Genomic DNA, 26336 nt, shown 5'->3' on the forward strand with positions numbered 1-26336 from the left:
GAGAATATTACTGCCTGTAACTTTGGAGGGACTGTTGGTAAGGCTGAAATCAACTTGATTGGCAGCCTCCTCTGAAATATTATTGTCCTTTTATCCTGTCTCCTTGAGAAGGCTGGAAACAAGGTTGCTGTAATACTCCTAAATACCTTGGCATGTCCATATCAGATTTTATGGATTGTAGCGCGTGGTCTATGAATTTCCCTAATAGAGCTACTACGCCATGCAGCATATTTAATATTTTTAATTGTATTCCCTGTCTAACCGAAGTTGCATTCAGCCTGCTGTGTTGTCTTAAGACAGCTGCGCTCGCAACCTGCCCAACAAGCTGTTGAAGCTATATCCATTGCTATATAGATTTCGGACTAGGCTCTCTCATCTTTCTTAAAGATAGCTTTGGTCTCTGTTGGAAATGGCCCTGTCTGCAGGGTCACCCTTAAACCTTTTGCCTACTTACTTCCTCAGTTTGCTGATTTTTAATGTTTGCCTTAGAACTCTGACCAATTTACCACTGCTGACCAATGCTAAAGTGTATGTGCTTCTCCCTAACCATGGTCACATTGGTTTATCCACAATTGGGATATTTAATTAATCTGTGTGTCCCTAGTAGAGTGCACTACCTGTGCCCAGGACCTGTAAATTCAATGCTACTAGTGGGCCTGCAGCACTGATTGTGCCACCTACTTCAGTAGCCATTTAAACATGTCTCAGGCCTGCCACTGCAGGTCCTGTAAATGCAGTTTTCCTGCCATGTCGACTTGGCAATTAAAAACCGTGTCAAGCCTTACACTCCCCTTTTACTACGCATAAGTCACCCCTAAGGTAGGCCCTAGGTAGCCCGTACGGCTACTTCTCTCAAAGGTTAACATTGGGAATTCCTTAGTAAACTTTTAAGCAGTAATTCCAGATTGAGAAAGAGTAGCTCTCTCATGATTCATATTATTGGAATGGTGATGATAAATCCTCTTCCCTGTTAAAGTTGGATTTAACATTACTATTTTAGAAATGCCACTTTTAGAAAGTTGGAAAGCAAACACAAGGAGATGAAGGATGAAGCACTGATACTTTTCAGACACAAATTTGGGTTGAATCCATTATCGTTCTTTAGCTCACTTTGCCACCTCAGTTCAGACCCAGCTATATGCAAATCATTCTTGACCCTGTGCCTCATGGGAACAGTCCAGCCGAACTGCCAAGCCAGGTCTTCCTTGAACCAGAAACAAGCATCCTGGGTCCGGTTTCAGGGTAACATCCCTTCTCACCCAGGCTAGCTTAAATCTTGTGGCAAAGTGAGCAAAGGACCCACACTTAGGCATGGCCTACCATTTTAGGGCGAACAAAGTAAACACAAAGGGATGATGGACGGAGCGTTGAACATTTTCAGACACTCACCCCCAGTCTCAGAACTGGGTTGAATTCATCATCATTCTTTAGCTCACTTCGCCATCTCAGTTTAGATCCAGCTATATGCAAATTAGTCTTGACCTTGTGCCTCATGGGAATAGTCCAGCCCAAACTACCACGTCAAGTCTACTTCGAACCAGAAACAAGCATCCTGGCTTGCCCTGAAACTGGTCCCAGGATGCTTATTTCTGGGCAAGGGAGGACCTGGCTTGGCAGTCCGGGCTGGACTGTTCCCAAAAGAAACAGGGTCAAGACTAATTTGCATATGGCTGGGTCTAAACCGGGGTGGTGTGATGAGCAAAAGAATGATTGATTTAACCCAGATCATTGTGGCTGGGGGTGAGTGCTTGCATTGTCCAGCATTTCGTCCATTGTTTCTTTTGCATATGTCGCCCTAAGTGGGAAGGGTATGCCCAGATGTGGGTCCCGTGCTCACTACACCACTGGATTCAAGCTAGCCTGGCTGAAGAAGGGTGATGCCCTGAAACCTGTCCCAGGATGCTTGTTTCCGAATCATAGAGGACCTGCCTGGCATCTCAGGCAGGACTGTTCCCACAAGGAACATGGTCAAGACTGATTTGCATATAGCTGGGTCTAAACTGGGGTGGTGTGATGAGCAAAAGAATGATGGATTTATCCAAGAGACTAGGGGTGAATGCTTGCATTGTCCAGCATTCCGTCCATCAATTGTTTCTTTTGCATATGTCGCCCTAAGTGGGAAGGGTATGCCCAGATGTGGGTCCCATGCTCACTACACCACTGGATTCAAGCTAGCCTGGCTGAAGAAGAGTGATGCCCTGAAACCGGTCCCAGGATGCTTGTTTTCGATTCATGGAGGACCTGGCCTGGCAGCTCGGGCAGGACTGTTCCCACAAGGAACATGGTCAAGACTGATTTACATATGGCTGGGTCTGAACTGGTGTGGTATGGTGAGCAAAATAATGATGGCTTTAACCCAGATCCTTGTGACTGGGGGTGAATGCTTGCATTGCCCAGCATTCCGACAATCAATTGTTTCTTTCGCATATGTCGCCCTAAGTGGGAAGGGTATGCCCAGATGTGGGTCCTGTTCTCACTACACCACTGGATTCAAGTTAGCCTGGCTGATTAAGGGTGATGCCCTGAAACCGGTGCCAGGATGCTTGTTTCCGGTCCAGGGAGAATCTGGCATGGTGGTTCTGCTTGGACTGTTCCCACAAGGAACCGGGTCAAAACTGATTTGCATATGGCTGGGTCTAAACTGGGGTGGTGTGGTGAGCAAAAGAATGATGGATTTAACCCAGATCCTTGTGACCGGGGGTTAATGCTTGCATTGTCCAGCATTCCGTCCATCAATTGTTTCTTTTGAATACTTTTAGAAACTTGGCATTTCTCTGCTCTTAAAACTGTGTGTGCCTGCAGCCTGTCTCCAATACACGTATGACAGCTTGACTATGCTTTCCCTTTTGACACCCCCACACAAAGAAAGGCTAGGTGTGTCTGAGTGCCCATGTTGTGTTATGTTATGTTATGTTAGTTTTGTCTTTTATAGCGCACGGCTACTCCATAGAGTGTCCCGGCGCTTTTATTGAAAACCAGTAGCAGAGTAACACAACACAATAAAGCAAAGTGGACCAACAAGAATCAAGAGGGGCGAACTACTGGGCGAAAAGCCACGTTTTGAGGCCCTTCCTAAAAACCATCAAATTAGAGGTGCTGCGATGAGCCAAAGGCAACGTGTTCCAAAGCTGTGGCACCAACAGCCTGAAAGAGCGACTCCCAATGCGGGCCCTTTTTACTCGAGGGACCACCGCAAGGAACAATGATTCAGATCTCAAAGTTCGGGTCGGATGGTAGAAGGCAAGCCTCCTTTGGAGATATTTAGCTCCCGAGGCATGGAGAGCCTTGTGGGCCAAGGTCAAGGCCTTAAAAACTATCCGCTTCCGGATAGGCAGCCAGTGGAGCGACTGCAAAAGGCCTGAAACTCTGGCTCGCCTAAACAGGCCAAAAATGGCCCGCGCGGCCGAGTTCTGGACCACCTGCAGACGTTGCAGAAGATATTCCGGCAGGCCAAGATACAGGACGTTGGAGTAGTCCAATCTTGAGCCAATTAAGGCATGCACCGTCATCTTCCTATGATCTTCTGAGAGCAAAGGAAGAAACTTACGGAGCATCCTAAGGAGGCCAAAACATGTTCCCGTAAGACCAAGGATCTGAGAACTTAACGTCAGGCCATTATCCATCTTGATCCCCAGATTCTTAGCTAGCTGGGACGAGTGCGCTGGAGGGAACATATTAACAGGCCACCATTCCTGCCAGTCTGGATCATATGGGCAGCCGAAGAAGAGTACCTCAGACTTATCTGAGTTGCACTTGAGGCTGTTAAGCTGGAACCATTTAAAAACAGCCCCAAGGCACTCACGGATACTCTCTCCATCAAAATCTTCTCCTTTCCTGCACGTAAAGAGGAGCTGGGTATCGTCGGCATAGGATACAATCTGGGCCCCATAAGACTCCGCCAATCTGCAACCTGATGACTCATCCCGGGCTGGAGGGAGAAGGTGACCCACACAAAGGGCTGATTACTCCCCCCGTAGTGAGTCTGGAGCCAGGGCTAGCAAATAATTACCTCTGTGCACTTCAAAGACCCTTCTTTGAAGTCACCCCAACTTCAAAGGCACAACTCGGTACAAGTGCTAGATTTCTGACCCCACCTAATCAGTACACTTCTGGACCTGTGGATACTCTGCCAGGAAGGACGGATATGCTACTGAAGGACTGCCACGCTGTTGGACTGCTGTTCTGGAAGAACTGCTTTTCTGCTGTGCTGACATGAGTGCTACTCTCCTTGCCTGGGTGAGAAGTACTGGACCTACACTACTTGAACCCAGCGTTGTTAAAAGGGCTTGTCTGCTTGCCTCCAGTTGAAATCAAAGACTTCAATCCACTCATCAATAGCCTCAGGACTCTGTATTCTGAGAGTCTTACCCTGTCATGTATTGCCAATCCAGTCCTGGGCCCCTCAAAGTGGGTATAAAGTGCTGCAATGGCTAAAATCCATGCATAGCCATTGTTGAGCGGCTCAAAACAGGTGTATCTCCCGTGACGCATCACCTCTGCTGCCAGGATCGAAGACACTGAATCGTCGGCTGCGCCGATTGATGACGATACATCGCCTACATCAGAGGGGCTTGACGACGACTCATCTCTGACTTGTGCGGCTCAGAACAGACGCATCACCTACATCCTAAGGAACAATGCTGACATATCACCTCAGACTGCTCCTCACATCTCGTTCTCAACGCAAACTCAAACCAAAGTACTGGTTTCAACAGGCCAAGTGGTCACTGTAATCAACCCCGCTTCGTAGCTGTTGGCTTGAACTTTCAGTTTTGAACTCGTCTAGCATGACCAGATACCCCCAGTTGGCGCTTTATGCTTTTCAGTACTATACTTCAAGATAGTCTTTAAAAATTCACAACACCGGTTCTTTTTAATGGATTTTTGTCATTTGGGTCGTGTTTGTTAGTTAAATTAAGCTTTATTATTCTAAGCAAGTGTGGTATATTTTAATGTGGTGTTTTCACTGTTTGAAGTGCTGCACCAATACTTTACACATTGCCTCTTAAGTTAAGCCTGACTGCTCTGTGCCAAGCTAACAGAGGGTGAGCACAGGTTAATTTAGGGTGTGTATCTGACTTACACCGACTAGGATTGTGGTTCCTGCGTGGAAGGGTACATATCTCTGCAAACTAGAAACTCAATTTCTAGCAATCTCTTTATATCTGTCTTCTTGCAACAAAACTATGTACTGCCCCAAGTCAGACTACATCAATGGCCTAGTATAGCAAGAGTGATGGATGTCAAAAGCAAGAGGGGGAGAGTAGAGGTAGGCTAGAGTAGGGACCTGTCCTCCACTGCACTATATAAATAATCGAAAGAGGTACCCTCTAAAGGGGAAAGGGGGATTTTTTCAATACCTTGCAGAAGATACAAAAAGAAAATGCTTTTTTCTTTTCATAAAACCCTCACTCCCCCCGGTTGCCCCTAGGTGGCATGCTTCATCATTGGGTCCAACCCTGTCCTCTACGGACAAGGGTGTGCTGCGATCAACAAATAAGAGGGAGCATTACATTGTTAAACATAGGGGGAGTCCCAATACACCAAACCACATATGATACATTTAAAGAGAGTGTTTTTTTTTTTTTGCAGAAAAGATTTTTTTTTTTAAATAACAAATTTGTGGGTCCAAAAACAAATGTATTTCCTTCCCCCAAAAAGGTATGTTAAAATCTGGGGACATGTGGGAAAACCTTAGGTGTCAGTACCTATTGCTTCCCTCTATGGGCAACTAGTTTCATGCCTCTCCCCAAGGCATTTTGTCAGAACCTAGAAGGAAAAATGATGTTCCCACTCCAAGTGTCACAATTAAGACAATTATTATGAAGAAAAAGTCAAAATAAATATACAGCACATAATTGGCCTGTGTTAACACCTTAACTGCTGCCGTTATTTCGGCGCAGTGCAGGCGTTCTAAAAGGTGGGCGGGCCGCGTCGGCCATTGGCCGACGGCAGTACTAGCGAGGTAGTGCTGCCATCGGCAGCACGCAACGGGTTAAATATCAAAAAGGCTTATGATGCGACCATCATTGGGCCCCATGAGTCGATCGGTGAGTATGAGGAGGGACACCTGTAGTCAAACCTACTTCAAGGTTACTTCCTCTCTGTAAAACCTCAGCGTGCTTGACCGTGGCTCCGAAGAGTGGTGGATGCTCTGAAGGTCATCGCAACCAAGGCGGAAAATCTTTTTACTGTAATGTCTATATGTCTTCCCTCCTTGTCAGGTGGATAGAACAAGTAGTTGTTGGATTTCATGAGTGACTAAGCCAACTGCATGACTACTGAGTCTAGCTTAGGGGGTCCAATGAGGCAGGCTGAGAAGTCCTCTGGGACTTTATTTTTTTAAATTTAGGTTGGGCAGTATTACTGATACTGTGGCGGAGTTACTTATTACTTTAAACCCTCCATCCTTACGTAATCCCTTATTGGTATGGATTTTACTGACTTTCTAAATGTCTCAAAGTCGTAAAGGAAGCAGCCAGTTTGTTCCACTAGCACCATAGGATCACATCTTTTGGACACTATCCATGTGTGCATGAAAGCCCCCTAAATCATCTGGAGGGTATCTGGCAACAAGTGGTGTTGAAGGGGGCGAGGGTGATGCTAAACAATCATTCCACTCTTGTCTGGTGGAAGTTTTCCGATCTTGAACAATTTACCCTCCTCAGGTCATTGTCATCATCGTGATTGTTGTGCATATAGTCATCATTGATGGTGATAGGTTCCAAAATACTAGGTTTTGCATTATATTGCTTCTGCGATATTGAACCTTTCTACTGAACCTGCACCTTGAATAACTTAGAGAGGATGAGTATAGGGGAAGAGGAGTGTGCAGTGACTCCTTAGGCAGAGTGTGCAGGTGAGGAATGTTATATATTAGTCTCTGAGCATTTGATGGGGGGTTCATCACCAGCACATTGGAACTTGCATGATAAGTTCCTGTATGGTTATCAGAAATATTTTATAGCATATTATTCTTCAAATTCCTCATATGTTCTAGTCCTGGTTCGAGACGTCCTTGAAGGAGCGATCACCTTCCATATAGCTACCTCTAGGTTCCTCCTCCTCCTCCTCATCATCTATGTCCTGGCATTTGACATGCTATTGAAAAGGGCTGTATACAGCCCCACAAGGGTGATCATCATTGGCTTCCATTGAAATGTATACCTCTAGAAGATTTACTGCAGGTAACTGTGAGACCATACTTGGAGCAGTCTGTTTCTGTCTGATGGATTTTTGGTCCATTGGCTTTGTAGACAGGGTCATACACGGCACCATTGGATACTTGAAGGTGTCAAGATTCAGATGCTGCCATCTGTGGCTGCAATGTATTTATTGATGGTCTCTTCAACATTGTCGATAAACAAACTGCTTTCGTCAACAACAACGAAGCTGTCATTGTTGCAGTAGTCATTTGGTAGTCTCATCAGCTGTTTCCTCGCCAGTGCGTGTTTTGGCAACAGTGGGTATGTAGATGCCTTTTTAGTCTGAAGTGAACTAAATGTCTTCACAGGTGGAGTTGAAGTCTCAGATCTGATTTTTGCTTTCTTCACTGCCAGAGAGGGTGATGACTGCATCTGACTAGATTTTTTAATCAATGAAGATGGACTTGTAGACTTATGAACCTTTTTTTTGCAGGTTCTCGTGTGACTCTTCTTCCTGACTATCCTTTGTGGGCTTTGTGATGCACCTGTAAAAATGTTAGGTGCATCACTAGAACACTGGCGTGCCCCTTGAGAGAAGACACTGAAACATCAGGATTCGTGGGCTGCATGGGGTCTGTTATCACTAAAAACATACTTGTATTTCTCAGCGATTTATTTGTTTGTGAAGGCATACCTGATGTTATGGTTACTGACAACGGGGTGCAATTCCCTTCTTTGGAGATGAAAGAGATTTCTAAAGATCTCTCCATTACTCATCGTCGCACAGCTCTTTATGGATCACAAGCTGATGGGCTTGTAGAGAGCACCAATAGACTTGTAAGAGCTAGTGCTCAAACTGCTGTCGAAACTAAGATGTCATTGAAAAACATTTTGCGTGAAAAATTGTGGGCACACAGGAATGCGCCCAACAGTGTCACAAGTGTGACACCTTTTAAGAAACTCAGAGGTAGGTAAGCTGGGTCTAAACTCACTCCACTGTGGTTGCGTGGAAGGAAGGAAATACAAGATAGTCAGTCTAGATTTAGAGTGAAGAAGTATCGGGGATGTACAAGAAAAGGTATGATGACAAAAAAGGGGTGAAGAAAAGTGATGGGAATGTGGGAGTGATGGTGTTTATTCAGAAAGCAGTATGGTCTCCAAAAGGGGAAACTAAGTTTATAGGTCCAAAACCCATTGTCAAAGTCATGAAAAATGTAGTACTGCTAAATGGTGGAGATGTTTGGAGCATGTGTCGCCTTTCTAAATGTAAAAGAGTTGCTGACTCCAACAGGGAAGTGATTGTACATGACAGAGTTCAATCTGAACAGTTGTGTGCGGAAATGAGGAAGAGGAAATCACCATTGTATTTTAATGATTAAATTCTTGAGTAGTAATTATCAATATTGTATCTAAATGTTAAATTCTTGCTGTATGATTACATTCTAGTGTAGTGATTATCAACATTGTATCTAAACGCTTAATAATTGCTGTATGTTTCATTTTCTTTTTTTATTCTTTTCTTTCTCTTTTATTATTATTAGTAATATTATTATTATTTGTGAAGGGGAAGATGTGTTGTATCTTGCCCTTTAAGTGTGATGAACCTGTATGAACGTTACGTGCATCGCTAGAACACTGGTGGGCCACTTGAGAGAAGACACTGAAACATCAGAAGTTGGGGTGTGGTGGTTCTCCGGTGGGTGTTAATAAAGAATCATACTTAAGCAGCATTATGGTGTCAACCCGTTTTATTAGAAATCATTTTCTCCTCTTCCTCATCTCCAGAAAATGTTTGCTTTGTTTTTTAATCTCTAACCACACAATAGGCCAGGCTTTCCAGTCCTTGAGGGTTTTTGTTGAAAATGTGTGGCAACACTTGCATTCCTTTGGTTTAGGGCATGGATGCAAACAATTTAGATATTCTTTATGTGGGTCCTCAGATGACAGCGAGTTTCCTACAGCATCTGCATGCCCTAAAAAGCTCTTATGTTTAGATTGTTCTTGAAAGATGTTTTGTCAGTAAATAATAGCCAAGATGTTGCCTTCTTTTGGGTGATAGTTGGAGTTCAGCCAAAGGTCAAAGAATGCTGAGAAAGTAGTTGTCATTACGAACTGAGCAGAGCTCACAGACTCCCTTCATATTATGTGCGGTTAGAAATCTGAGGTAAGTGGATGTGAGCCAAGGATTATTATTTTCAGAGAAATGTTAAACCAAGTTCATCTCATGTCAATATTGGTGCTATACTGTAGTGTAAAATAAAATACATGACTATTTCATGAGGTTCTTTTCTTTTCTTCTAAGATATTTTGATTAAGTGAAAGCACAAAGAGAATGCACTCTATCACTGAAGATTGGCTGTATGCGTTTGGAACACCCAGAACCTTAGTAAATAACCAAATTCTAGCTAATGGTGTAAGCAAGGTCTTTTCAATCACTTTCTTTTCTTTTAAGATAAGCATTACAATTTTAAAAGGCCCAGTAAAATCTCTATCTGCACAATAGTAACATATTTTAGAAAAAAAGTTAAGATTATGGTAACGATTTTACAATAAAAACTAAATATTTTATTTATCAGCTAGGCAACAAAAACAGGTTTTGTATCATTAACACAAAAATAGTCAGAAACAGTAAAGTTACAAAAGAACACTGAATTTGTCCAATACAAATACACACAAAGATCTATTCAACATCATGAAGGATAGTATTGGTCTCCGAAAGGTCACAAGACATTTGTGCAAAGTATTAATAAAAAAATAATCAGGCCATTCTTGTAGCTAAATGAAATTCCCGTTTCACTCCAGACCTGCTGGTTAATGCCCTTATTGTACCTTGATATCCTTTTTGGGGGGGGGAGGATTATCCACACTTGTTTTGTGTAGGGCCTAACACCACTCACTTTTAGCCGAATAGAATTTTATAGTATGCATTTTTGCCAATTTATTTATATTAGGTTCCTGTTGATCCGAAATAAGTAATACAAATAAGTCAAGCGAAGAGTGAGGTGGAAAAGACACGATCTTTATACATCTTTCTCTTTAGTCACTCTTATATCAATGTTACACATATAGATTATTTTCTTAGCCAAATACATGTTAACATTTGTTTTCCATAAATTCAGCTTTGAAACTGACAATTTTAACTGACAAAGTATACAATGTCTTTAGTTTTTCCAAGATTGCAATGTACCTCTGTATCATAGAAGATGCATCTACCATCATATGTGCCAATCACTGCATATTTGCCATTCTGACAGAAGTTTGCTGCTGTTATTAGCCTCGTTTGTCCATCAACTTCATTCCATAATGCAACTTTTTTATCTGGGATATTCCACAGTCTAAGTTTTCCATCTAATGACCCACTCAAAAAATAGCGGTCATCCTGAAGAAAGACAAAAAGGTTATATAATTTAGTGATAACAATTAATTTCACTACTAAAAATACTGTTGCTTCATAGCTACTTTTTGAACATCCATTGTACTGTCATGACTAGCTAAGTGAGATTAATAACAAACAGAATTGAAGGGAGCCAACTTTACATAATTTTGAAAAATTCTAAATAGCAAGCAAAACCATATCTGTGCATTAATATCTAAAGATATAATACACCTTTTATTACCTGACAAGGAGATTACTTAAAATATGCGTAGTGCTAGGATAAAGCCGGGCTGCCTGGTTTCGGGATACATCCAAAAGTAACCCAGGGACCTAGAGCATACAACTCAAAACCATAAAAAGTATCAAGGATGTGAAGAGGAGGAACTGAAAGGCAGACTGTAGGTAAAAACACAAATCCTCCAGATAGGGATGGCTTGTTTTCTCTGAAACCTTGGGTATATGGAACTGCTGTTATCACTTTGGTCATAGCAAACGGTATGTTGTATGTTTTGCCCTATTTCTGTCCCTAACCCGACTCAAAGTTTTTTGCTGGCTCACTGCTGCCTACGCCACACATTGGGTGTATAATGTTTAAAAGCTGTGTGCTATTTAATTTATAAGCATTTACAGTAAAACAGTATTTTATTATTCTTTGGTAGTGTATTTCTAGTTCATGCTTTACATTCATGCAGTGCGACACTTAGATCAAACAAAAGACTTTGGATGTACACTGAAAGAAATTCTCATGCTTCTGTTCTGGGATCACCTATCTTGGGTTACGTTTTCTTTAAAATAAGGTTAAAAACTATTATATAGAGTGTGTAGGCAAACCTCTCTGGAAAGGGAGGAGCTGTAGACATTTCAGAGAGGGCATCTAAAACAAACAGCCTGCACCAAGGTTTTTCTTTCTCATTATTTCATATTATTGTGGGAGCAACAAAAACTGAGGCCAAACCCGGACAGGCAGCAGACTGGAAAATACAAACAATGAGAAGGAATATGTGTAGGTAATTTGGGAGCCACACATTTTGATGCTATTATGGACACTAACAAGGACTAGGAAAGACGAAAATTCATCATCAAAGATTGTCGTGTAGTATGATGCAAATGTTCAAAATGCACAAGTTACTACTTGTGTAATGATATATCTGTAAGAGACATTAGTCAGTGATAGATTCCTTACCTTAGAATATTCCCCAGGCGTCAGACTAGATCCGGAAAGTTTTCTGCTTAGCAGTACCCCTGCGTGCCAGTAGGTGGCGACATGCGGCTCCGCGCCCATCACTAGCGTCGTAAGCGCTGTGATGACATCACAGAAGCTACTTAGGTGTCACCCATGCGTGCTGACGTCAGTTCTGTACACGACTCTCCGTGCCGAAACGCAGAGCCATGCAAGAAACGGACCTTTGGTGCATAAAACTAGGGCCGTAAAAGGGGATTATCTTAACCCTAGTAATCAGTTTGCAGAACGGGGAGGATGGGTGGGGCAGTAAGGAATCTATCACTAACTAATGTCTCTTACAGATATATCGATAGACAAGTAGTAACTTGTGTTTCTGAAAGAGACACGTTAGTGATACATTCCGTAACTTAGAATAGATACCCCAGCAATACCAACCCCGGTGGTGGGTCTGCGAACAAGATTACACCAAAAAGTCACGGAGCACAGAACGGCCAAAGAAGCTGTCTCTCCGGACCCGACTGTCAAGGCAGTAGTGCCCACGTAGCTGTATGACAAGTGTCCTGCAAGGGAACGCCGCGTCCCAAGGCAGAAGTGGCTGCAGGTTCCCTGATAGAATGGGCATGCAGCCCACAGGAGGCTCCTTCTTGGCCAAGGAGTAACATGCTTTGATGCACAGAACGACCCACCGGGAGACGGTCCGTTTCTGCACAGCCCAACCTTTTTTGGCACCCACGTAGCCAACAAAAAGCAGATCATCCACCCAAAACTGCTGTGTATGCTGCAGGTACGCTGCAGGTAGAATGCTAGCGCACATTTTGGGTCCAGACGGTGTAGCCTCCACTCTTTCCTTGAAGGATGCGGAGGCGGAAAGAAGGTGGGCAAAGTGATGGTATGCCCGATGTGGAAGGGCGTGATAACCTTTGGTAGAAAAGAAGGACGGGTCCTTAACCCCTTCCATGCGGCCGCGATTCCCCTGGTGTGCTGTAAACACGAACAGGGGCGGGCCGTGACTAACCCCAGCCGTCATCAGCACACTAGAACCGTAGTGCATGACGGCTGGGGTTCGTCATCAGCATGGAAGGGGTTAAAACCACCTTGTCCAGATGAACAGAAAGGAGATTTGGAAAGGGCCTGGAGCTCACTCACTCTTCTGGCAGAGGTGATAGCAACCAGGAAAGCCGTCTTAAGAGTAAGAAGACGTAAAAAACAGTTATGAAGAGGCTCAAAGGGAGCGCACAGCAGAAAAGTCAAGAAAGGATTTAAGTCCCTTTGAGGCATTATGAAAGGCACGGGAGGAAATGTTTATGTATTGCCTTTGAGACAGCAGTTAACAACCGGGGATTTAAAAAGAGAAGGCTGATCAGGGAGCCTCAGGAAGGCGGAAATGGCAGAAAGATATCCCTTGATAGTGCCCAGAGCAGAGCCCTGCTGGGCCAAAGATAGGAGAAACAGAAAATGGACAGAAAGGAGATCCCCGGCCTTCGCTGTGCACCATGCCACATATTTGTTCCATCGGCAGGCGTATACCGTTTTAGTGGAGGGACGCCTGGCTGCCAGAATGACATTACAGACCTCAGGAGGAAGGTCGAAAGCAGTCAACTGTCGCTGCTCAATCTCCACGCATGGAGGTGGAGGCTGGATAGGTTCGGGTGGAGGACCGTCCCCTGCTTCTGCGACAGAAGATCCTCCCGAAGAGGCAGACGGATCGGGGAATCTATGCTCATACCGAGTAGCTCGGGATACCATACTCTTCGAGCCCAGTCCAGAGCCACAAGAATAACTTGGGCCAGGTCGCGCCTGATCTTCTTCAGCAATCTGGGCAGCAGTGGTATAGGCGGAAAAGTGTACAACAGACCGCATCTCCACTCGCGACGAAAAGCGTTGCCTAGCTAGTGCCGCCTTGGAAATTCCAACACTCAGAACTGATGACATTGCGCGTTCTCTTCGGCGGCTAATAGATCTAACCAAGGCTCTCCACATCGTAGAAAGAGACCTTGCGCCACGTCCGAGATCAGACGCCACTCGTGATCCACCATGCTGCGGCGGCTGAGTTCGTCCGCCCTGGTGTTCAGAGAACCTGCCAGGTGTTGAACCACCAAGGTAATGCCTTGATGTCTGAGCCATGTCCAGAGGCACAGAGCCTCCTGACAGTGTCCACGACCCCACCCCGCCCTGTTTGTTGCAATACCACATGGCGGCGGTGTTGTCCGTGAACACCTGCACTACACTTCCCCGGACAGAGGGAAGGAATGCCTTCAGTGCAAGCAGGATCGCCCGCAGCTCCAAAAGGTTGATATGGAGCCGGGACTCCGCCGGAGACCAGAGGCCTCTGATCTCCGCCTCTCCCATGTGGCCTCCTCATCCTAGGAGGGACACATCCGCCACCACTGTGTTCCGGTTGGAAGGGAGAGGGATCTGCCACTGACCCAATCACGATTCGTGATCCACCACTGCAACTGTCATGCAGTGCCCTCCGAGATCTGGACATGATCGGACAGGTTACCCTGATGCTGTGCCCACTGAAACTTCAGGTCCCACTGCAGAGCCTGCATAAGCCATCTGGCATGTGTCACCAGCAGGATGCAGGAGGCCATCAGGCCTAGAAGCGAGAGGGCCATCCTGAATGAAACCCGGGATAGAGGTTGAAAGAGCGGAATCATAGCCTGAATATCCCGGACTCGCTGCTCGGGAGGATAAACCAGAGACAGCGTAGAATCCAGACACGCTCTGATGAAAGGGAGCTTCTGAGAAGGATTCAGGTGAGTCTTCGGCACGTTGATGGGGAACCCCAGCAAATGCAGGAGGTCGGCCGTAGTCTGGAGGTGGGCGACAACCGCTTGGGGCGAGCCCGCCTTCAACAGCCAGTCGTCGAGGTAGGGGAAGACTTATACCCCAGACCTGCGCAGATGAGCTGCGACCACCACCATCACTTTCGTGAACACATGAGGGGCGCACGTAAGGCCGAAGGGGAGCACGGCAAAATTAAAATGCCCCTGGCCCACCATGAACCGCAGGTAACGCCGGTGGGCCGGCAGGACGGGGATATGAAAATATGCGCCCTGAAAGTGCAACGCTACCATCCAGTCTCCAGGGTCCAGGGCAGTCAGGACCGGAGCCAGAGTCAGCATTTTGAACTTCTCCTTCCGGAGGAAGCTTTTGACGTCCTGAAGGTCCAAAATGGGGCTCAGGCCCCCCTTTTCCTTCTTGGGAACCAGAAAGTAGTGGGAATAACAACCACTTCCTACTACCTGATCGGGAACGTACTTGATGGCCCCCTTGGCCAGGAGGGCCGAGAATTCCTAACGGAGAAGAGCCAAATGATCCCCCGACATTCGGTGGTACTGAGGTGGCATGGCTGGAGGGGAGGACAAAAAGGGGAGCGAGTAACCTTGGCAGATTATCTGCAGCACCCACTTGTTCGATGTGATTTCGTGCCAGTGGCGGAGATGGTGACGGATCCTGCCTCCTACCGGCGTGGGGTGCCCCCTGAAGCTCGGATTAGGAAGGCTTGGAGGTGGAAGCAGCAAGGGTGGAGGTGGACTAACGCGCCTGCTGGTTAACAGACCCGCCCCTGCGGAAGCCACGTCCGCGGTCACGCTGAGGCAGGAGCTGCACAGGCTTTGTGGAGGAGCGCGGCATTGCGCATTTACCCTGGCCACGAAAGGAACGAAACCCAGGCGTGGCAGGTCTCTTTGTGGAAAGACCCAGGGAAGTAGCCATGGCCCCCGAGTCTTTAAAGTGCTCCAGGCCACTGTCCGCCTTGTCGCCATAGAGGCGAGAGCAATCAAAGGGCATGTCCATGAGCGAGCTCTGGACATCAATCGAGAACCCGGTAGACCGCAACCAGGCATGGCGCCGCAACGCCACAGTCGTGGAAATCGCCCTGCCCAAGGAATCCGCCATGTCCAGACCACACCTGATGGCAAACTTTGCCGCATCCTTGCCCTCCGCAATCGCTTGGGAAAGGACGGACTGGACCTCTTCAGAACACGGAGGCAGGACCTCTGCTACCGTATCCCACACGGGGTAGGAGTAACAGCCCAATAAGCAGGCAGTATTAACCGACCGCAACCCCAAGCTGGCCGAGGAGAACAACCTCTTGCCATATTGGTCCAGCTTCTTAGAGTCCTTATCCGGCAGAGCCATGGGAAAGGCACTCTGCGACATCGAGGCCTGAATGACCAGGCTCTCAGGCTTAGGGTGCGTGGTCAAGAAGGTAGGGTCACCAGGCGCCGGGCGATGCCTAGCAACATTCTTAACCACCGGTGCCCCCGAGGCCGGCTTCAACCAAGTGCCCAAAAGGACTTCGGTAAGGGCCTCATTGAAAGGGAGCAGCGGTTCCGACGACGTAGACGCCATCTGGAGCACCTCCGTAAGGAGGTTGGTCTTAAGGGTCAACGTAGGGAGGGCGAGATGGAAAGCCTCTGCAGCTCGACGCAGGACCATAGTGTAGGAAGCGCCTTCCTCCATAGTAGGCGGAGGGGAGGCAAACCCCTGGTCAGAAGATGCATCATTTTCACCCGGATCTTGAAGGCCATCCACCCAATGCGGCTCGGAGTCACACTGCCACGCAAGGGGTCCTCGGAGCCGTCCCAGTCCTCATCCGGCACCGGAGAAGAAGGAGCCGGCGACAGGGCCGAAGCCGGAGAGGGAGCCAGCGGCGCCGGGAACGGCGATGGCCGGGGCCGAAACGGAGCCGCATCCCAATGTGGATCTCAGGTCAGAAAGAAATAGTCCGAGAACCGGGGCAGGGGCGGGATAAACGGCACCCAGTGCGGCACCTGTGGCGGAGCCAGGGGCGGTGCTGGGGCGGTGCTGGGGCCGGAGCCAAGGGCAGCGCTGGGGCCTGAGCCAGTGGTGCTGCACCTTGGGGCGCCGGGCCGGAGCCAAAGGTGCTGGATCCTGTGGCTCCGGAGTCGGCACCAGAGGCGGTGCCGCCGGGTCAACAGGACCTGGACACTGGACCGCTGGGCCCGCAGGTGTGCTGGCGGGAGCCCGAGGCCTAAACAGGTGGTTCCATGGCAGCAAGAAACTCTTGCATCTGTTCGGAGTGGCCGACGGAACCGGGTATAGCGGGTAGGCCGCGGGACTCCCAGGCTCCGGAGGAGCAGCAGGGGCGGGGACGCTGTTCCCCTCGTCTGCCTCCGAGGAGCGACAGGGGGACGTCAGGGGGCGAACACACTTTTTCGACTTCTTCCTATGGCGTCCTTACCGGAATCTGAAGGTGAAGACTTAGAGCCAGATGAGGGACGGCTCCGATCCAGAGAGCGGTCCTGCGAACAGCCCCTAGACCCGGAGCGGGGGTGAGAGGAGTGCCGGACCTCCAGCAACTTCCGGTGCCGCTCCCGCAAGGCCTTCGGGCCATGGCAGGGCAGCCCTGACACTCCCGGGAGTCATGGTCGTTCTCCAGGCAGCCTCAAAAAAGTGGTCAAGAAATGACCGAGGTACGTGCTCAATCCGGATCTGCGCTTTCGGCGCGGAAAAAGAAAGAACTGACGTCAGTGCACATAGGTGGCGCCTAAGTAGCCTCCGTGACGTCATCCCGGCGCTTACGGCGCCAGTGACGGACGCGGAGCCGCACAAAGCCACCTACTGGTGCGTAGGGGTACTGCTAAGCAGAAAACTGGGGAATATTATAAGGTAAGGAATCGATCACTAACGTGTCTCTTTCAGATATTTACCTGCTGTGCTGTTATATTGATCACCATAATTTGTATATTTACAATCAAGCTGTTATATATTCTGCACTTCAACAGACATTAACAATTAATTAAGTCTTTCCAAAAAATAGCAGGGTGGATTTCTTGTGTGTTTAACTATTAAGGAAAACAGTAGCAGAAATCCACTAGAAATATGAATGTAATCTTGATAGTGTCTAGCAGGATCTGATTGTTGTCCAACACACAATATCTCCACGTAATTTGGGGGAGATCCGTGGGTTACAGATTATCTGTTCCTTGTGCTCAAGAAAGTAAGTTGCTACATGCATGTTCTTGCCTGAGGGCCAAGAAAGATCTACAGGGCCGTGGTTACAAGAGAACTTGTAAATATGTATCAGACACAAAGCTCATGTTACACAGTTGCATAAATGCACCAGATTAGGCTGTGATCTGAAAATGGCATTATTGAGATACAGATTAAACCATCTTCCCACTGTATGGCTGCAATGGTTTACACACAGCCAACCATCATGAATGTTTTAAGAGCTGATAGGTCACAACCGTAAATAGTCCTAAATAATTTTCTTTCATGGAAAAGAAGAAGTTAAACGCCAGACAATTTAATCTGAAGAAACACACTTTCGTGCAGCAGTTCTTCTGAAGCTACTGATCCTGTTGTATATTTGCAGTGAAATACTGGACACGGAACCTCAGAGCATGTACTAATGTAGGTCAGAGAACTGAAACTTGACTGGCCTGAGTGAATGTACCCATGGGGCCTTGGTTCTGCAGCAGAGAACCTGAACTCTTGGTACATGACCTCTTGGTAGAGGGTTCAATCAAAAAACGGTGTTATATGTTTTTAATGACTTAAATGTTCCAAGAGCACATACGATTACTGAGGACAAGTGGCCACTTTACAGAGGTGAATTACAATTTGGATTGCAGTAAGAAGGAATATTGTGGTTCAAAGTGTGCACCTGTTAAAATGTTTAAGATAACATTAGGAAGCCCAACTGGGCACATGGGGTGCTCTTGGTGAGATAGCCTGCCTACACCTTGCATGAATTCTCAGACGTGGAATGATCTATATGCTTTGTAAGTAGGCAGCTGCTGAGGATACATGTATTCAAATGGAAATTAAGGCTAGGTCAGCTTCTTTAAGTGAATACCGATTATTGTGCTCAACTTTCCCTGACTAGGATGAAGCAAACAGGTCTCCTCCTTGAAACTACTTGCCCCCAATGTAGGGATACTCCAGCCAATTTCTATCACATGGTGAGGTGTTGCCCTAAGATTCAAGAGTCTTGGTCTGCAGTGGTAGGAGAGCTGAACTAAGAGCTGGGTCGGGAGGTCAACCTTTCCCCCTTGGAATTTTGGTGAACTAGAGCTGATCAAGCTTTCTTGGGTATGGCCTTTATGGTCGCCAATCGAGACATTGACACTCACAACGGCAGTGGACTGGTGTGCACAACAGAACAGGCCAGCCTATAAAGCCTGGGGTTATCCCCTAAAACATGGTCGAGTATGGGGGGAAATAGCTTGGACAATTAACATAGAGTCACACTTAGAGTTAAAAGTGCAGAAATCATGTAATTTGACAGCATGTATCTTGATCAAATGCTGTATCGTGTTTCTGATATGCTAACTGTGTGTCTTGTTATATTCTCTGTGTACAATTAAATAAGGTCTGTTTATCACAAAACAGTGAATAAAGATAAAATACAGCATGGGAAAGATTTTGTTTAAATGGAGCTATGAAGGTTTATTCACAGTAATGGAACAAAACAAAAAAATTTGGCTCAATGGCACAATTGTCTAGTATGGTGACGAGTTTCCTTGGCAATAGGCAAACAATTAGATGGTAGTGTTTAATTTGTAAAAGAATGAGTGCTGTTACAAAGCAATTAAAGGGTGGCGCATCAAATACCAAGGCTATAGCCTTAAACCCCCCTCATGCTCCTTAATTCACTACCACACACTCCTTGCCCTTTATTTCACTCTTGCACATTTCTGCTTTCTCCGTATACGACAGATTTTTCCGTCTTTTCTCTTACTCAGTCTTTCGGATTTGTGTTTTTTCATCTTTTGTGGTTGGCAAATATCAGATTCAGAAAAAAGGGTGCCAGTCCCCCTAGAATATTGACTTCTGATGCATTATCCGTACGAAGTCTGGTATCTTCCAAAAGGGGTGGAAGAGAATATGGAACTGTACCTGAGCAGTTTATCCACTAATCCCTGTGTCTGGAGGTGTAGGAAACCTCAACACAAAAGCAGGGGCATTTTCTGTTTTGAAGCATGGTGAATAGGTCTATGGGAGTACTCTTTTGAAAGTATTGTTTGAAAGGGATTCATTTTCCCCTCTTACAGGTTTTGAATGTGACTGCTGAGGAGGTCTGCAAAATCGTTGGCTACGCCTAGAAGTTGTTCTACAAGGAGATGTACTTTGTGTTTGAATTCCCCATGCCATAGTTGTGGAGCGAAAGGAGATAGAACAAACAATTGTATTCCTTATTTTCAAATGTAGTACATGGTTGCCATGTTGTCATTTTGAATGAGAACAGTTTTTCTCAGCAGATGTTGTTAGAATGCTTGTATAACTTAAAATACTGATGTCAATTCTAACACATTGATGAGTAGAAACTGGTCTGTATTGGTGCATTTCCCCTGAACAGTGTAATGAGCATGATGTGCTTCGATGTTAAGACTTGTGTGAACAGGGAAGCTTCAAAGAGTAACCGTATCCTGAGATGTGTGCGTTTCACCAAAGTAGTTTGAGCTTTAAGGCGCAACTCTAATTCTTCCCAGCCCCTGGGTGCTTGTGTCCCACTAGTATGCCAGACACACTTGCCATTGAATCATGTGTAGATGTGCACAGGGGACTAGCTCTTCGGATGACTCATCAAGTCAAACAGCCTCATGACCATTCTCACTGTCAAGAGATCGTGATGTATGGAAAATTGGAATCAGTCTGTAAAATACATGTACTCTCTCCACAATTGAGAAAGCCTGGGGAAACTTATGGATTATCACTGCTACCAGATAACTTTGGGTTTGGAAAGGATAAAAATAGAACTTTTTAAACTCTGATGGTGACCCTCTAACTAATGGATTTTGGACAACGCTTTCAGTGTAGGCGATAAGCATTGCGGAGCGATTTTCCCTTTTAGAAAACAATCATTCAGATAATGGTAAGAAAATAATTTACTTACCGATAACGGTAGTTCTCCAATATTGGCATCTTTTATAGATACACATGCTTGAATCATTCCGAGTCGAACTTGGAATCCCACAGTACCATAATAAAGCAGTACATCACAATAACATAGCCTATAACGGCAATGAAAATTCACTTTCATAACCCATCCATCCATATCCTTTAAAAGGAACTGAAATCCAGCCATTAAGGCGTCAGCACCCTATACAAAACTCCCCACAGAGGCCGATTCCCTCAGATTTTTAAGTACTAGTGGGATGGAGGTCGCTGCACGGCAGTGATTGTGACCTGACCCCAGGTCACTCCACACTCCGCGCGGCTCCTCCTGGGTGCCCGTGACTCCGCCCCACTGCTGCTGACGCTGCCGGGAGCTCGCCCCAGGTGACTGTGTGCATTTGCACTGTACCGCTAATTTCTTGTGCTTTCTTCCACCTGGCATTTTACTGATAATTTCTTGTGCTTTCTTCCACCTGGCATTTTATTTAGTATTTCTATTGTTTTTTCAGTTTTCAGGCGTTCCTTCGCTCCTTTGTGCCCTCTGTGCCCCCCCCCCCCCTTTGCATTTTGTGTCCTGTGCCCTCGCCCATTGGCCGCCCGGCTCCCGCCTCCCAGCTGCTCCTCCCTCCCACCTCGCCTCTTATGGAGGTCGCGCGCGGAAGTGCGGAAGCGCAGCGGGCGCGCCAAAGGCAAACCAGTCTGCGTCCGTCCGCACCTGAACCGCGCCCAGCACCAGAACCCGTGAAACCCGCGCCCATCGCAACGCCAGATTGCACTACGACTCAAGCACCCTCCACGCACTCAACACCGGACGAGACCACCCCTGCTATCAGGTCATCCCGAAGCACACCCAAGGCCCTTCACCTGCCGGAACTGCAGCTTCACCAGCATCCAGCCCGCCAAACCAACATCCAGAGAACCCAACCACTTCAGATGCATCTTCCTCAACACCAGCTCCGCTCGCAAGCACGCCACCGAACTTTAGGACCTCCTGGATTCTACCGCCCCCGGCGTCGCCTTCCTGATGGAGACCTGGCTGAACGCCACCTCAGCGCCAGACATCGCCATGGCCATCCCACAAGGCTACAAGATCTCCCGAGGAGGCCGCGTCAACGGAGTTGGAGGGGAATCGCCATTGTCCACAAAGACACCCTCAGAGTCTCGACCAACAAAGACGACACCCTCACCACTGCCGAACACATGCACTTCCAGCTCCACACCGACCCAATCAATCAATCAATCAATCAGTGACACTTGTAAAGCGCGCTACATACCCGTAGGGTCTCAAGGCGCTGGGGGGGGGGGGGTGCCGCTACTGCTCGAACAGCCAGGTCTTCAGCTTCTTCCTGAAGGAGAGGTGGTCTTGGGTCAGGCGCAGGTCGGACGGGAGGGAGTTCCAGGTCTTGGCGGCCAGGTAGGAGAAGGACCTTCCTCCTGTAGTTGCTCTTCGGATGCGGGGGACGGCGGCGAGGGCGTGGTTGGCTGATCGGAGGTGGCGTTTGGGAGCGTAGAAGTTGACTCGGCTGTTGAGGTAGCTCGGGCCTTGGTCGTGTAGGGCTTTGTGTGCGTGGGTGAGGAGGCGGAAGGTGATTCTCTTGTTGATGGGGAGCCAGTGAAGGTCTCTCAGATGTCCGGAGATGTGGCTGGATCGTGGGATGTCGAGGATGAGTCTGGCTGAGGCGTTTTGGATCAGCTGGAGTCTCTTCTGGAGCTTGGCGGTGGTCCCGGCGTAGAGGGCGTTGCCGTAGTCCAGTCGGCTGGTGACGAGGGCCTGGGTGACGGTCTTCCTGGTCTCTGTGGGGATCCACCAGAAGATCTTCCGTAGCATGCGTAGGATGTTGAAGCACGCCGAGGAGACGCTGTTGACTTGCCTGGTCATGGAGAGGGAGGAGTCCAGGATGAAGCCCAGGTTACGTGCATGGTCTGTCGGTTTGGGTGCGGTGCCCAGGGCGGGAGGCCACCAGGAGTCGTCCCAGGCGGAGGGAGAGGAGCCCAGGATGAGGACCTCCGTCTTGTCCGAGTTCAGTTTCAGGCGGCTGGTCGTCATCCACTCGGCTACCTCTTTCATCCCTTCGTGTAGGTTGGCTCTGGCGGCGGCGGGGTTGTTGGTCAGGGAGAGGATCAGCTGGGTGTCGTCGGCGTAGGAGATGATGCTGAGGTGGTGTTTGCGTACGATGGCCGCGAGGGGGCTCATGTAGACGTTGAAGAGGGTGGGGCTCAGGGATGATCCTTGGGGGACGCCGCAGATGACTTCGGAGGCCTCTGACTTGTACGGTGGTAGGCGGACTCGCTGTGTTCTTCCGTCGAGGAAGGAGATGATCCATTCCAGCGCCTTGTCCTGGATTCCGATGTTGCTGAGGCGCCGTATTAGGGTGCGGTGGCAGACCGTGTCGAATGCCGAGGAGAGGTCTAGGAGGATGAGGGCCGCTGTTTCTCCATTGTCCATCAGGGCTCGGATGTCATCGGTGGCGGCGATGAGGGCGGTCTCGGTGCTGTGTTTGGCTCGGAAGCCGGACTGTGAGGGGTCGAGGGATCCGTTCGTCTCGAGGAAGGCGGCCATCTGCTTGTTGACGGTCTTCTCGATGACTTTGGCTGGAAACGGGAGAAGCGAGATGGGGCGGTAATTCTTGAGGTCGGTGGGGTCCGCTGTTGGTTTCTTGAGTAGAGCGCTGAGTTCGGCGTGTTTCCAGCTCTCGGGGAAGATGGCGGTGTCGAAGGATGTGTTGATGATGTCTCGGAGGTGGGGTGCGATGACAGCGTCGGCCTTGTTGAAGATGTGGTGGGGGCAGGGGTCGGTTGGTGATCCGGAGTGGATTGAGTTCATCGTGCGGATGGTGTCTTCTGTGCTGATCGGGGTCCAGGCGCGGAGGGTGGTGGTGGGGGGGGCTGGCTGGTCGGTCGTGGTGTGCGTTGGTTGGTTGTTGAAACTGCTGTGTATGTCCGCGATCTTGTTGTGGAAGTATGAAGCCAGGGAGTTGCAGAGGTCTTGCGATGGGGTGATGTCGTTGTTTCCCGCGTTGGGGTTGGAAAGCTCTTTCACGATGTTGAAGAGTTCCTTGCTGTTGTGTGCGTTGTTGTCCAACCGGTCCTTGAATGCTGTTCTCTTGGCGGCGCGGATCAGCTGGTGGTGTTTCCGGGTGGCAAGTTTGTAGGAGGTCCTGTTGTCCGGTGTCGGATCCCTTTTCCAGACTTTCTCGAGGGCTCGGCAGTTCTTGGAGCTCTTGAGTTCGTCGGTGAACCATGGGGCCTTCTTGCTGCCGGGTCTGCTAGGCGGGGTCCTCAGCGGGGCGAGTTCGTCCGCGCAGTTGCTGATCCACTTCGTGATGTTATCGGCGGCCTGGCTGGGGTTCGCTGAGCTGGCAGGAGGGTGTTGGCTCAGGGAGGTGGCGAGCTGGTCTGCTGTGATCTTGTTCCAGCTTCTGCGGGCGGTGTGTTGCTGGTGTTGGTGGGTCGTTGTTCTCTTGAAGGTGAAGTGGACGCAGCTGTGGTCCGTCCATTGAAGCTCTGTGGCGTGGCTGAAGTCGATGTCTGTGCTGGATGAGAAGACGGCGTCGAGTGTGTGTCCGGCGAGGTGGGTGGGGGTGGACACCAGTTGCTTGAGTCCCAGGTTGGCGAGGTTGTCGAGCAGGGTGCTGGTGTTGTGGTCGTTGTTGTTCTCCAGATGGAAGTTGAGGTCTCCCAGGAGGATGTAGTCAGCGGAGGTGAGGGCATGCGGGCTGACGAAGTCGGCGATGTCGTCGCTGAATTGCGTGCGTGGTCCAGGGGGTCGGTAGATCAGGGTGCCTCTGAGGGTGGTGTTCGGGTTGGTGTGGATCTGGAAATGCAGGTGTTCGGCGCTGGTCAGGGTGTTGTCGGTGCTGGTCGTGAGGCGGATGGTGTTCCTGTGGATGATGGCGATGCCTCCTCCCATCTGGTTGGCGTTTCGGTCCCTCCGGACGATCTTGTAGCCCTCTGGGATAGCGATGGCGATGTCGGGAGCTGAAGAGGCGTTCATCCAGGTCTCCGTGAGGAAGGCAACGTCTGGGGCTGTGGTGTCGAGGAGGTTCCAGAGTTCGATGGCGTGTCTGTGGACGGAGCGGGTGTTGAGGAGGATGCACTTGAGGTGGGTGCTGCTGGAGTTCGACTTGGCGGGTGCTGGTGCGGGGCTGGTCCGGCTGCAGGAGAACTTGCAGGCGTGGCAGCTGAATGGTCCGTGGGTGCGTCTTGGAGTGGCTTGGTGGCATTCTGGGTGTCGGCCGGTGTTGAGAGCGGTGAGGGTGGCGGCTGAGTACGTCAGGCGGGTCGGTCGGGGTCTTCGGGGACCAGGGGTCCTGGCACTGGGCGCGGTCCAGGCGCGGACGGGCGTAGACAGGCTTACCTTTGGCGCGCCTTCGGCGCACAATCGGCGCGCCCGCTGCGCGTTACCGCTGCGCGTTCGCACGGTCGCCATTTAAGGCCAAGTGCGCGGGTGGGCGGGGCAGCTGGGAGGCGGGAGCGGGGAGGGTTACAGAAGAAAAAGGGGCGGGGACAAGCGGCGGTGGCGGGAAGGGAGGGCGGGGGGCGGAGCGGTAGGCGGACAACCAGGAAGGAGGGTACACACGTTACAATACTGAACAGGCACAAAATAGCGACAAAAACGGGGAAAAAGCAGAGAAAACAACAGATCAGTGAGACAAGCACAAATACCTGACAAAACAACCAAAACAAGGGGAAAAAGCGCTCGCAGCGGCGGCAGCCGGCGAACGAGGCAAAAACGAGGCAGCAGCGAGGCAAGGGGCACACGCAGCAGCTGGTGGCCGTGCGGCGCGGGGGTGTCCCACAAGTGGGTCACACTCACCTGCGTCGCACAGTCGCCATTTAAGGCCAAGTGCGCGGGTGGGCGGGGCAGCTGGGAGGCGGGAGCGGGGAGGGTTACAGAAGAAAAAGGGGCGGGGACAAGCGGCGGTGGCGGGAAGGGAGGGCGGGGGGCGGAGCGGTAGGCGGACAACCAGGAAGGAGGGTACACACGTTACAATACTGAACAGGCACAAAATAGCGACAAAAACGGGGAAAAAGCAGAGAAAACAACAGATCAGTGAGACAAGCACAAATACCTGACAAAACAACCAAAACAAGGGGAAAAAGCGCTCGCAGCGGCGGCAGCCGGCGAACGAGGCAAAAACGAGGCAGCAGCGAGGCAAGGGGCACACGCAGCAGCTGGTGGCCGTGCGGCGCGGGGGTGTCCCACAAGTGGGTCACACTCACCTGCGTCGCACAGTCGCCATTTAAGGCCAAGTGCGCGGGTGGGCGGGGCAGCTGGGAGGCGGGAGCGGGGAGGGTTACAGAAGAAAAAGGGGCGGGGACAAGCGGCGGTGGCGGGAAGGGAGGGCGGGGGGCGGAGCGGTAGGCGGACAACCAGGAAGGAGGGTACACACGTTACAATACTGAACAGGCACAAAATAGCGACAAAAACGGGGAAAAAGCAGAGAAAACAACAGATCAGTGAGACAAGCACAAATACCTGACAAAACAACCAAAACAAGGGGAAAAAGCGCTCGCAGCGGCGGCAGCCGGCGAACGAGGCAAAAACGAGGCAGCAGCGAGGCAAGGGGCACACGCAGCAGCTGGTGGCCGTGCGGCGCGGGGGTGTCCCACAAGTGGGTCACACTCACCTGCGTCGCACAGTCGCCATTTAAGGCCAAGTGCGCGGGTGGGCGGGGCAGCTGGGAGGCGGGAGCGGGGAGGGTTACAGAAGAAAAAGGGGCGGGGACAAGCGGCGGTGGCGGGAAGGGAGGGCGGG

General features: G+C 49.2%; 1 protein-coding gene across 2 annotated transcripts in view; it reads right to left on the reverse strand.

Annotated features, from left to right (window-relative positions):
• WDR44 (WD repeat domain 44) overlaps positions 1-26336 on the reverse strand; it is a 593855-nt gene that overhangs the window by 118407 nt on the left and 449112 nt on the right. For both annotated transcript variants that reach the window (XM_086918723.1, XM_086918724.1), the window contains exon 15: positions 10333-10524. In XM_086918723.1, coding sequence (XP_086774849.1) covers positions 10333-10524 — 192 coding nt within the window. The remainder of the gene's footprint in view (positions 1-10332; positions 10525-26336) is intronic.

The sequence above is a fragment of the Lissotriton vulgaris genome, chromosome 4_1 (assembly GCF_964263255.1).
Source record: "Lissotriton vulgaris chromosome 4_1, aLisVul1.2, whole genome shotgun sequence".
NCBI classification, from domain to species: Eukaryota; Metazoa; Chordata; class Amphibia; order Caudata; family Salamandridae; genus Lissotriton; species Lissotriton vulgaris.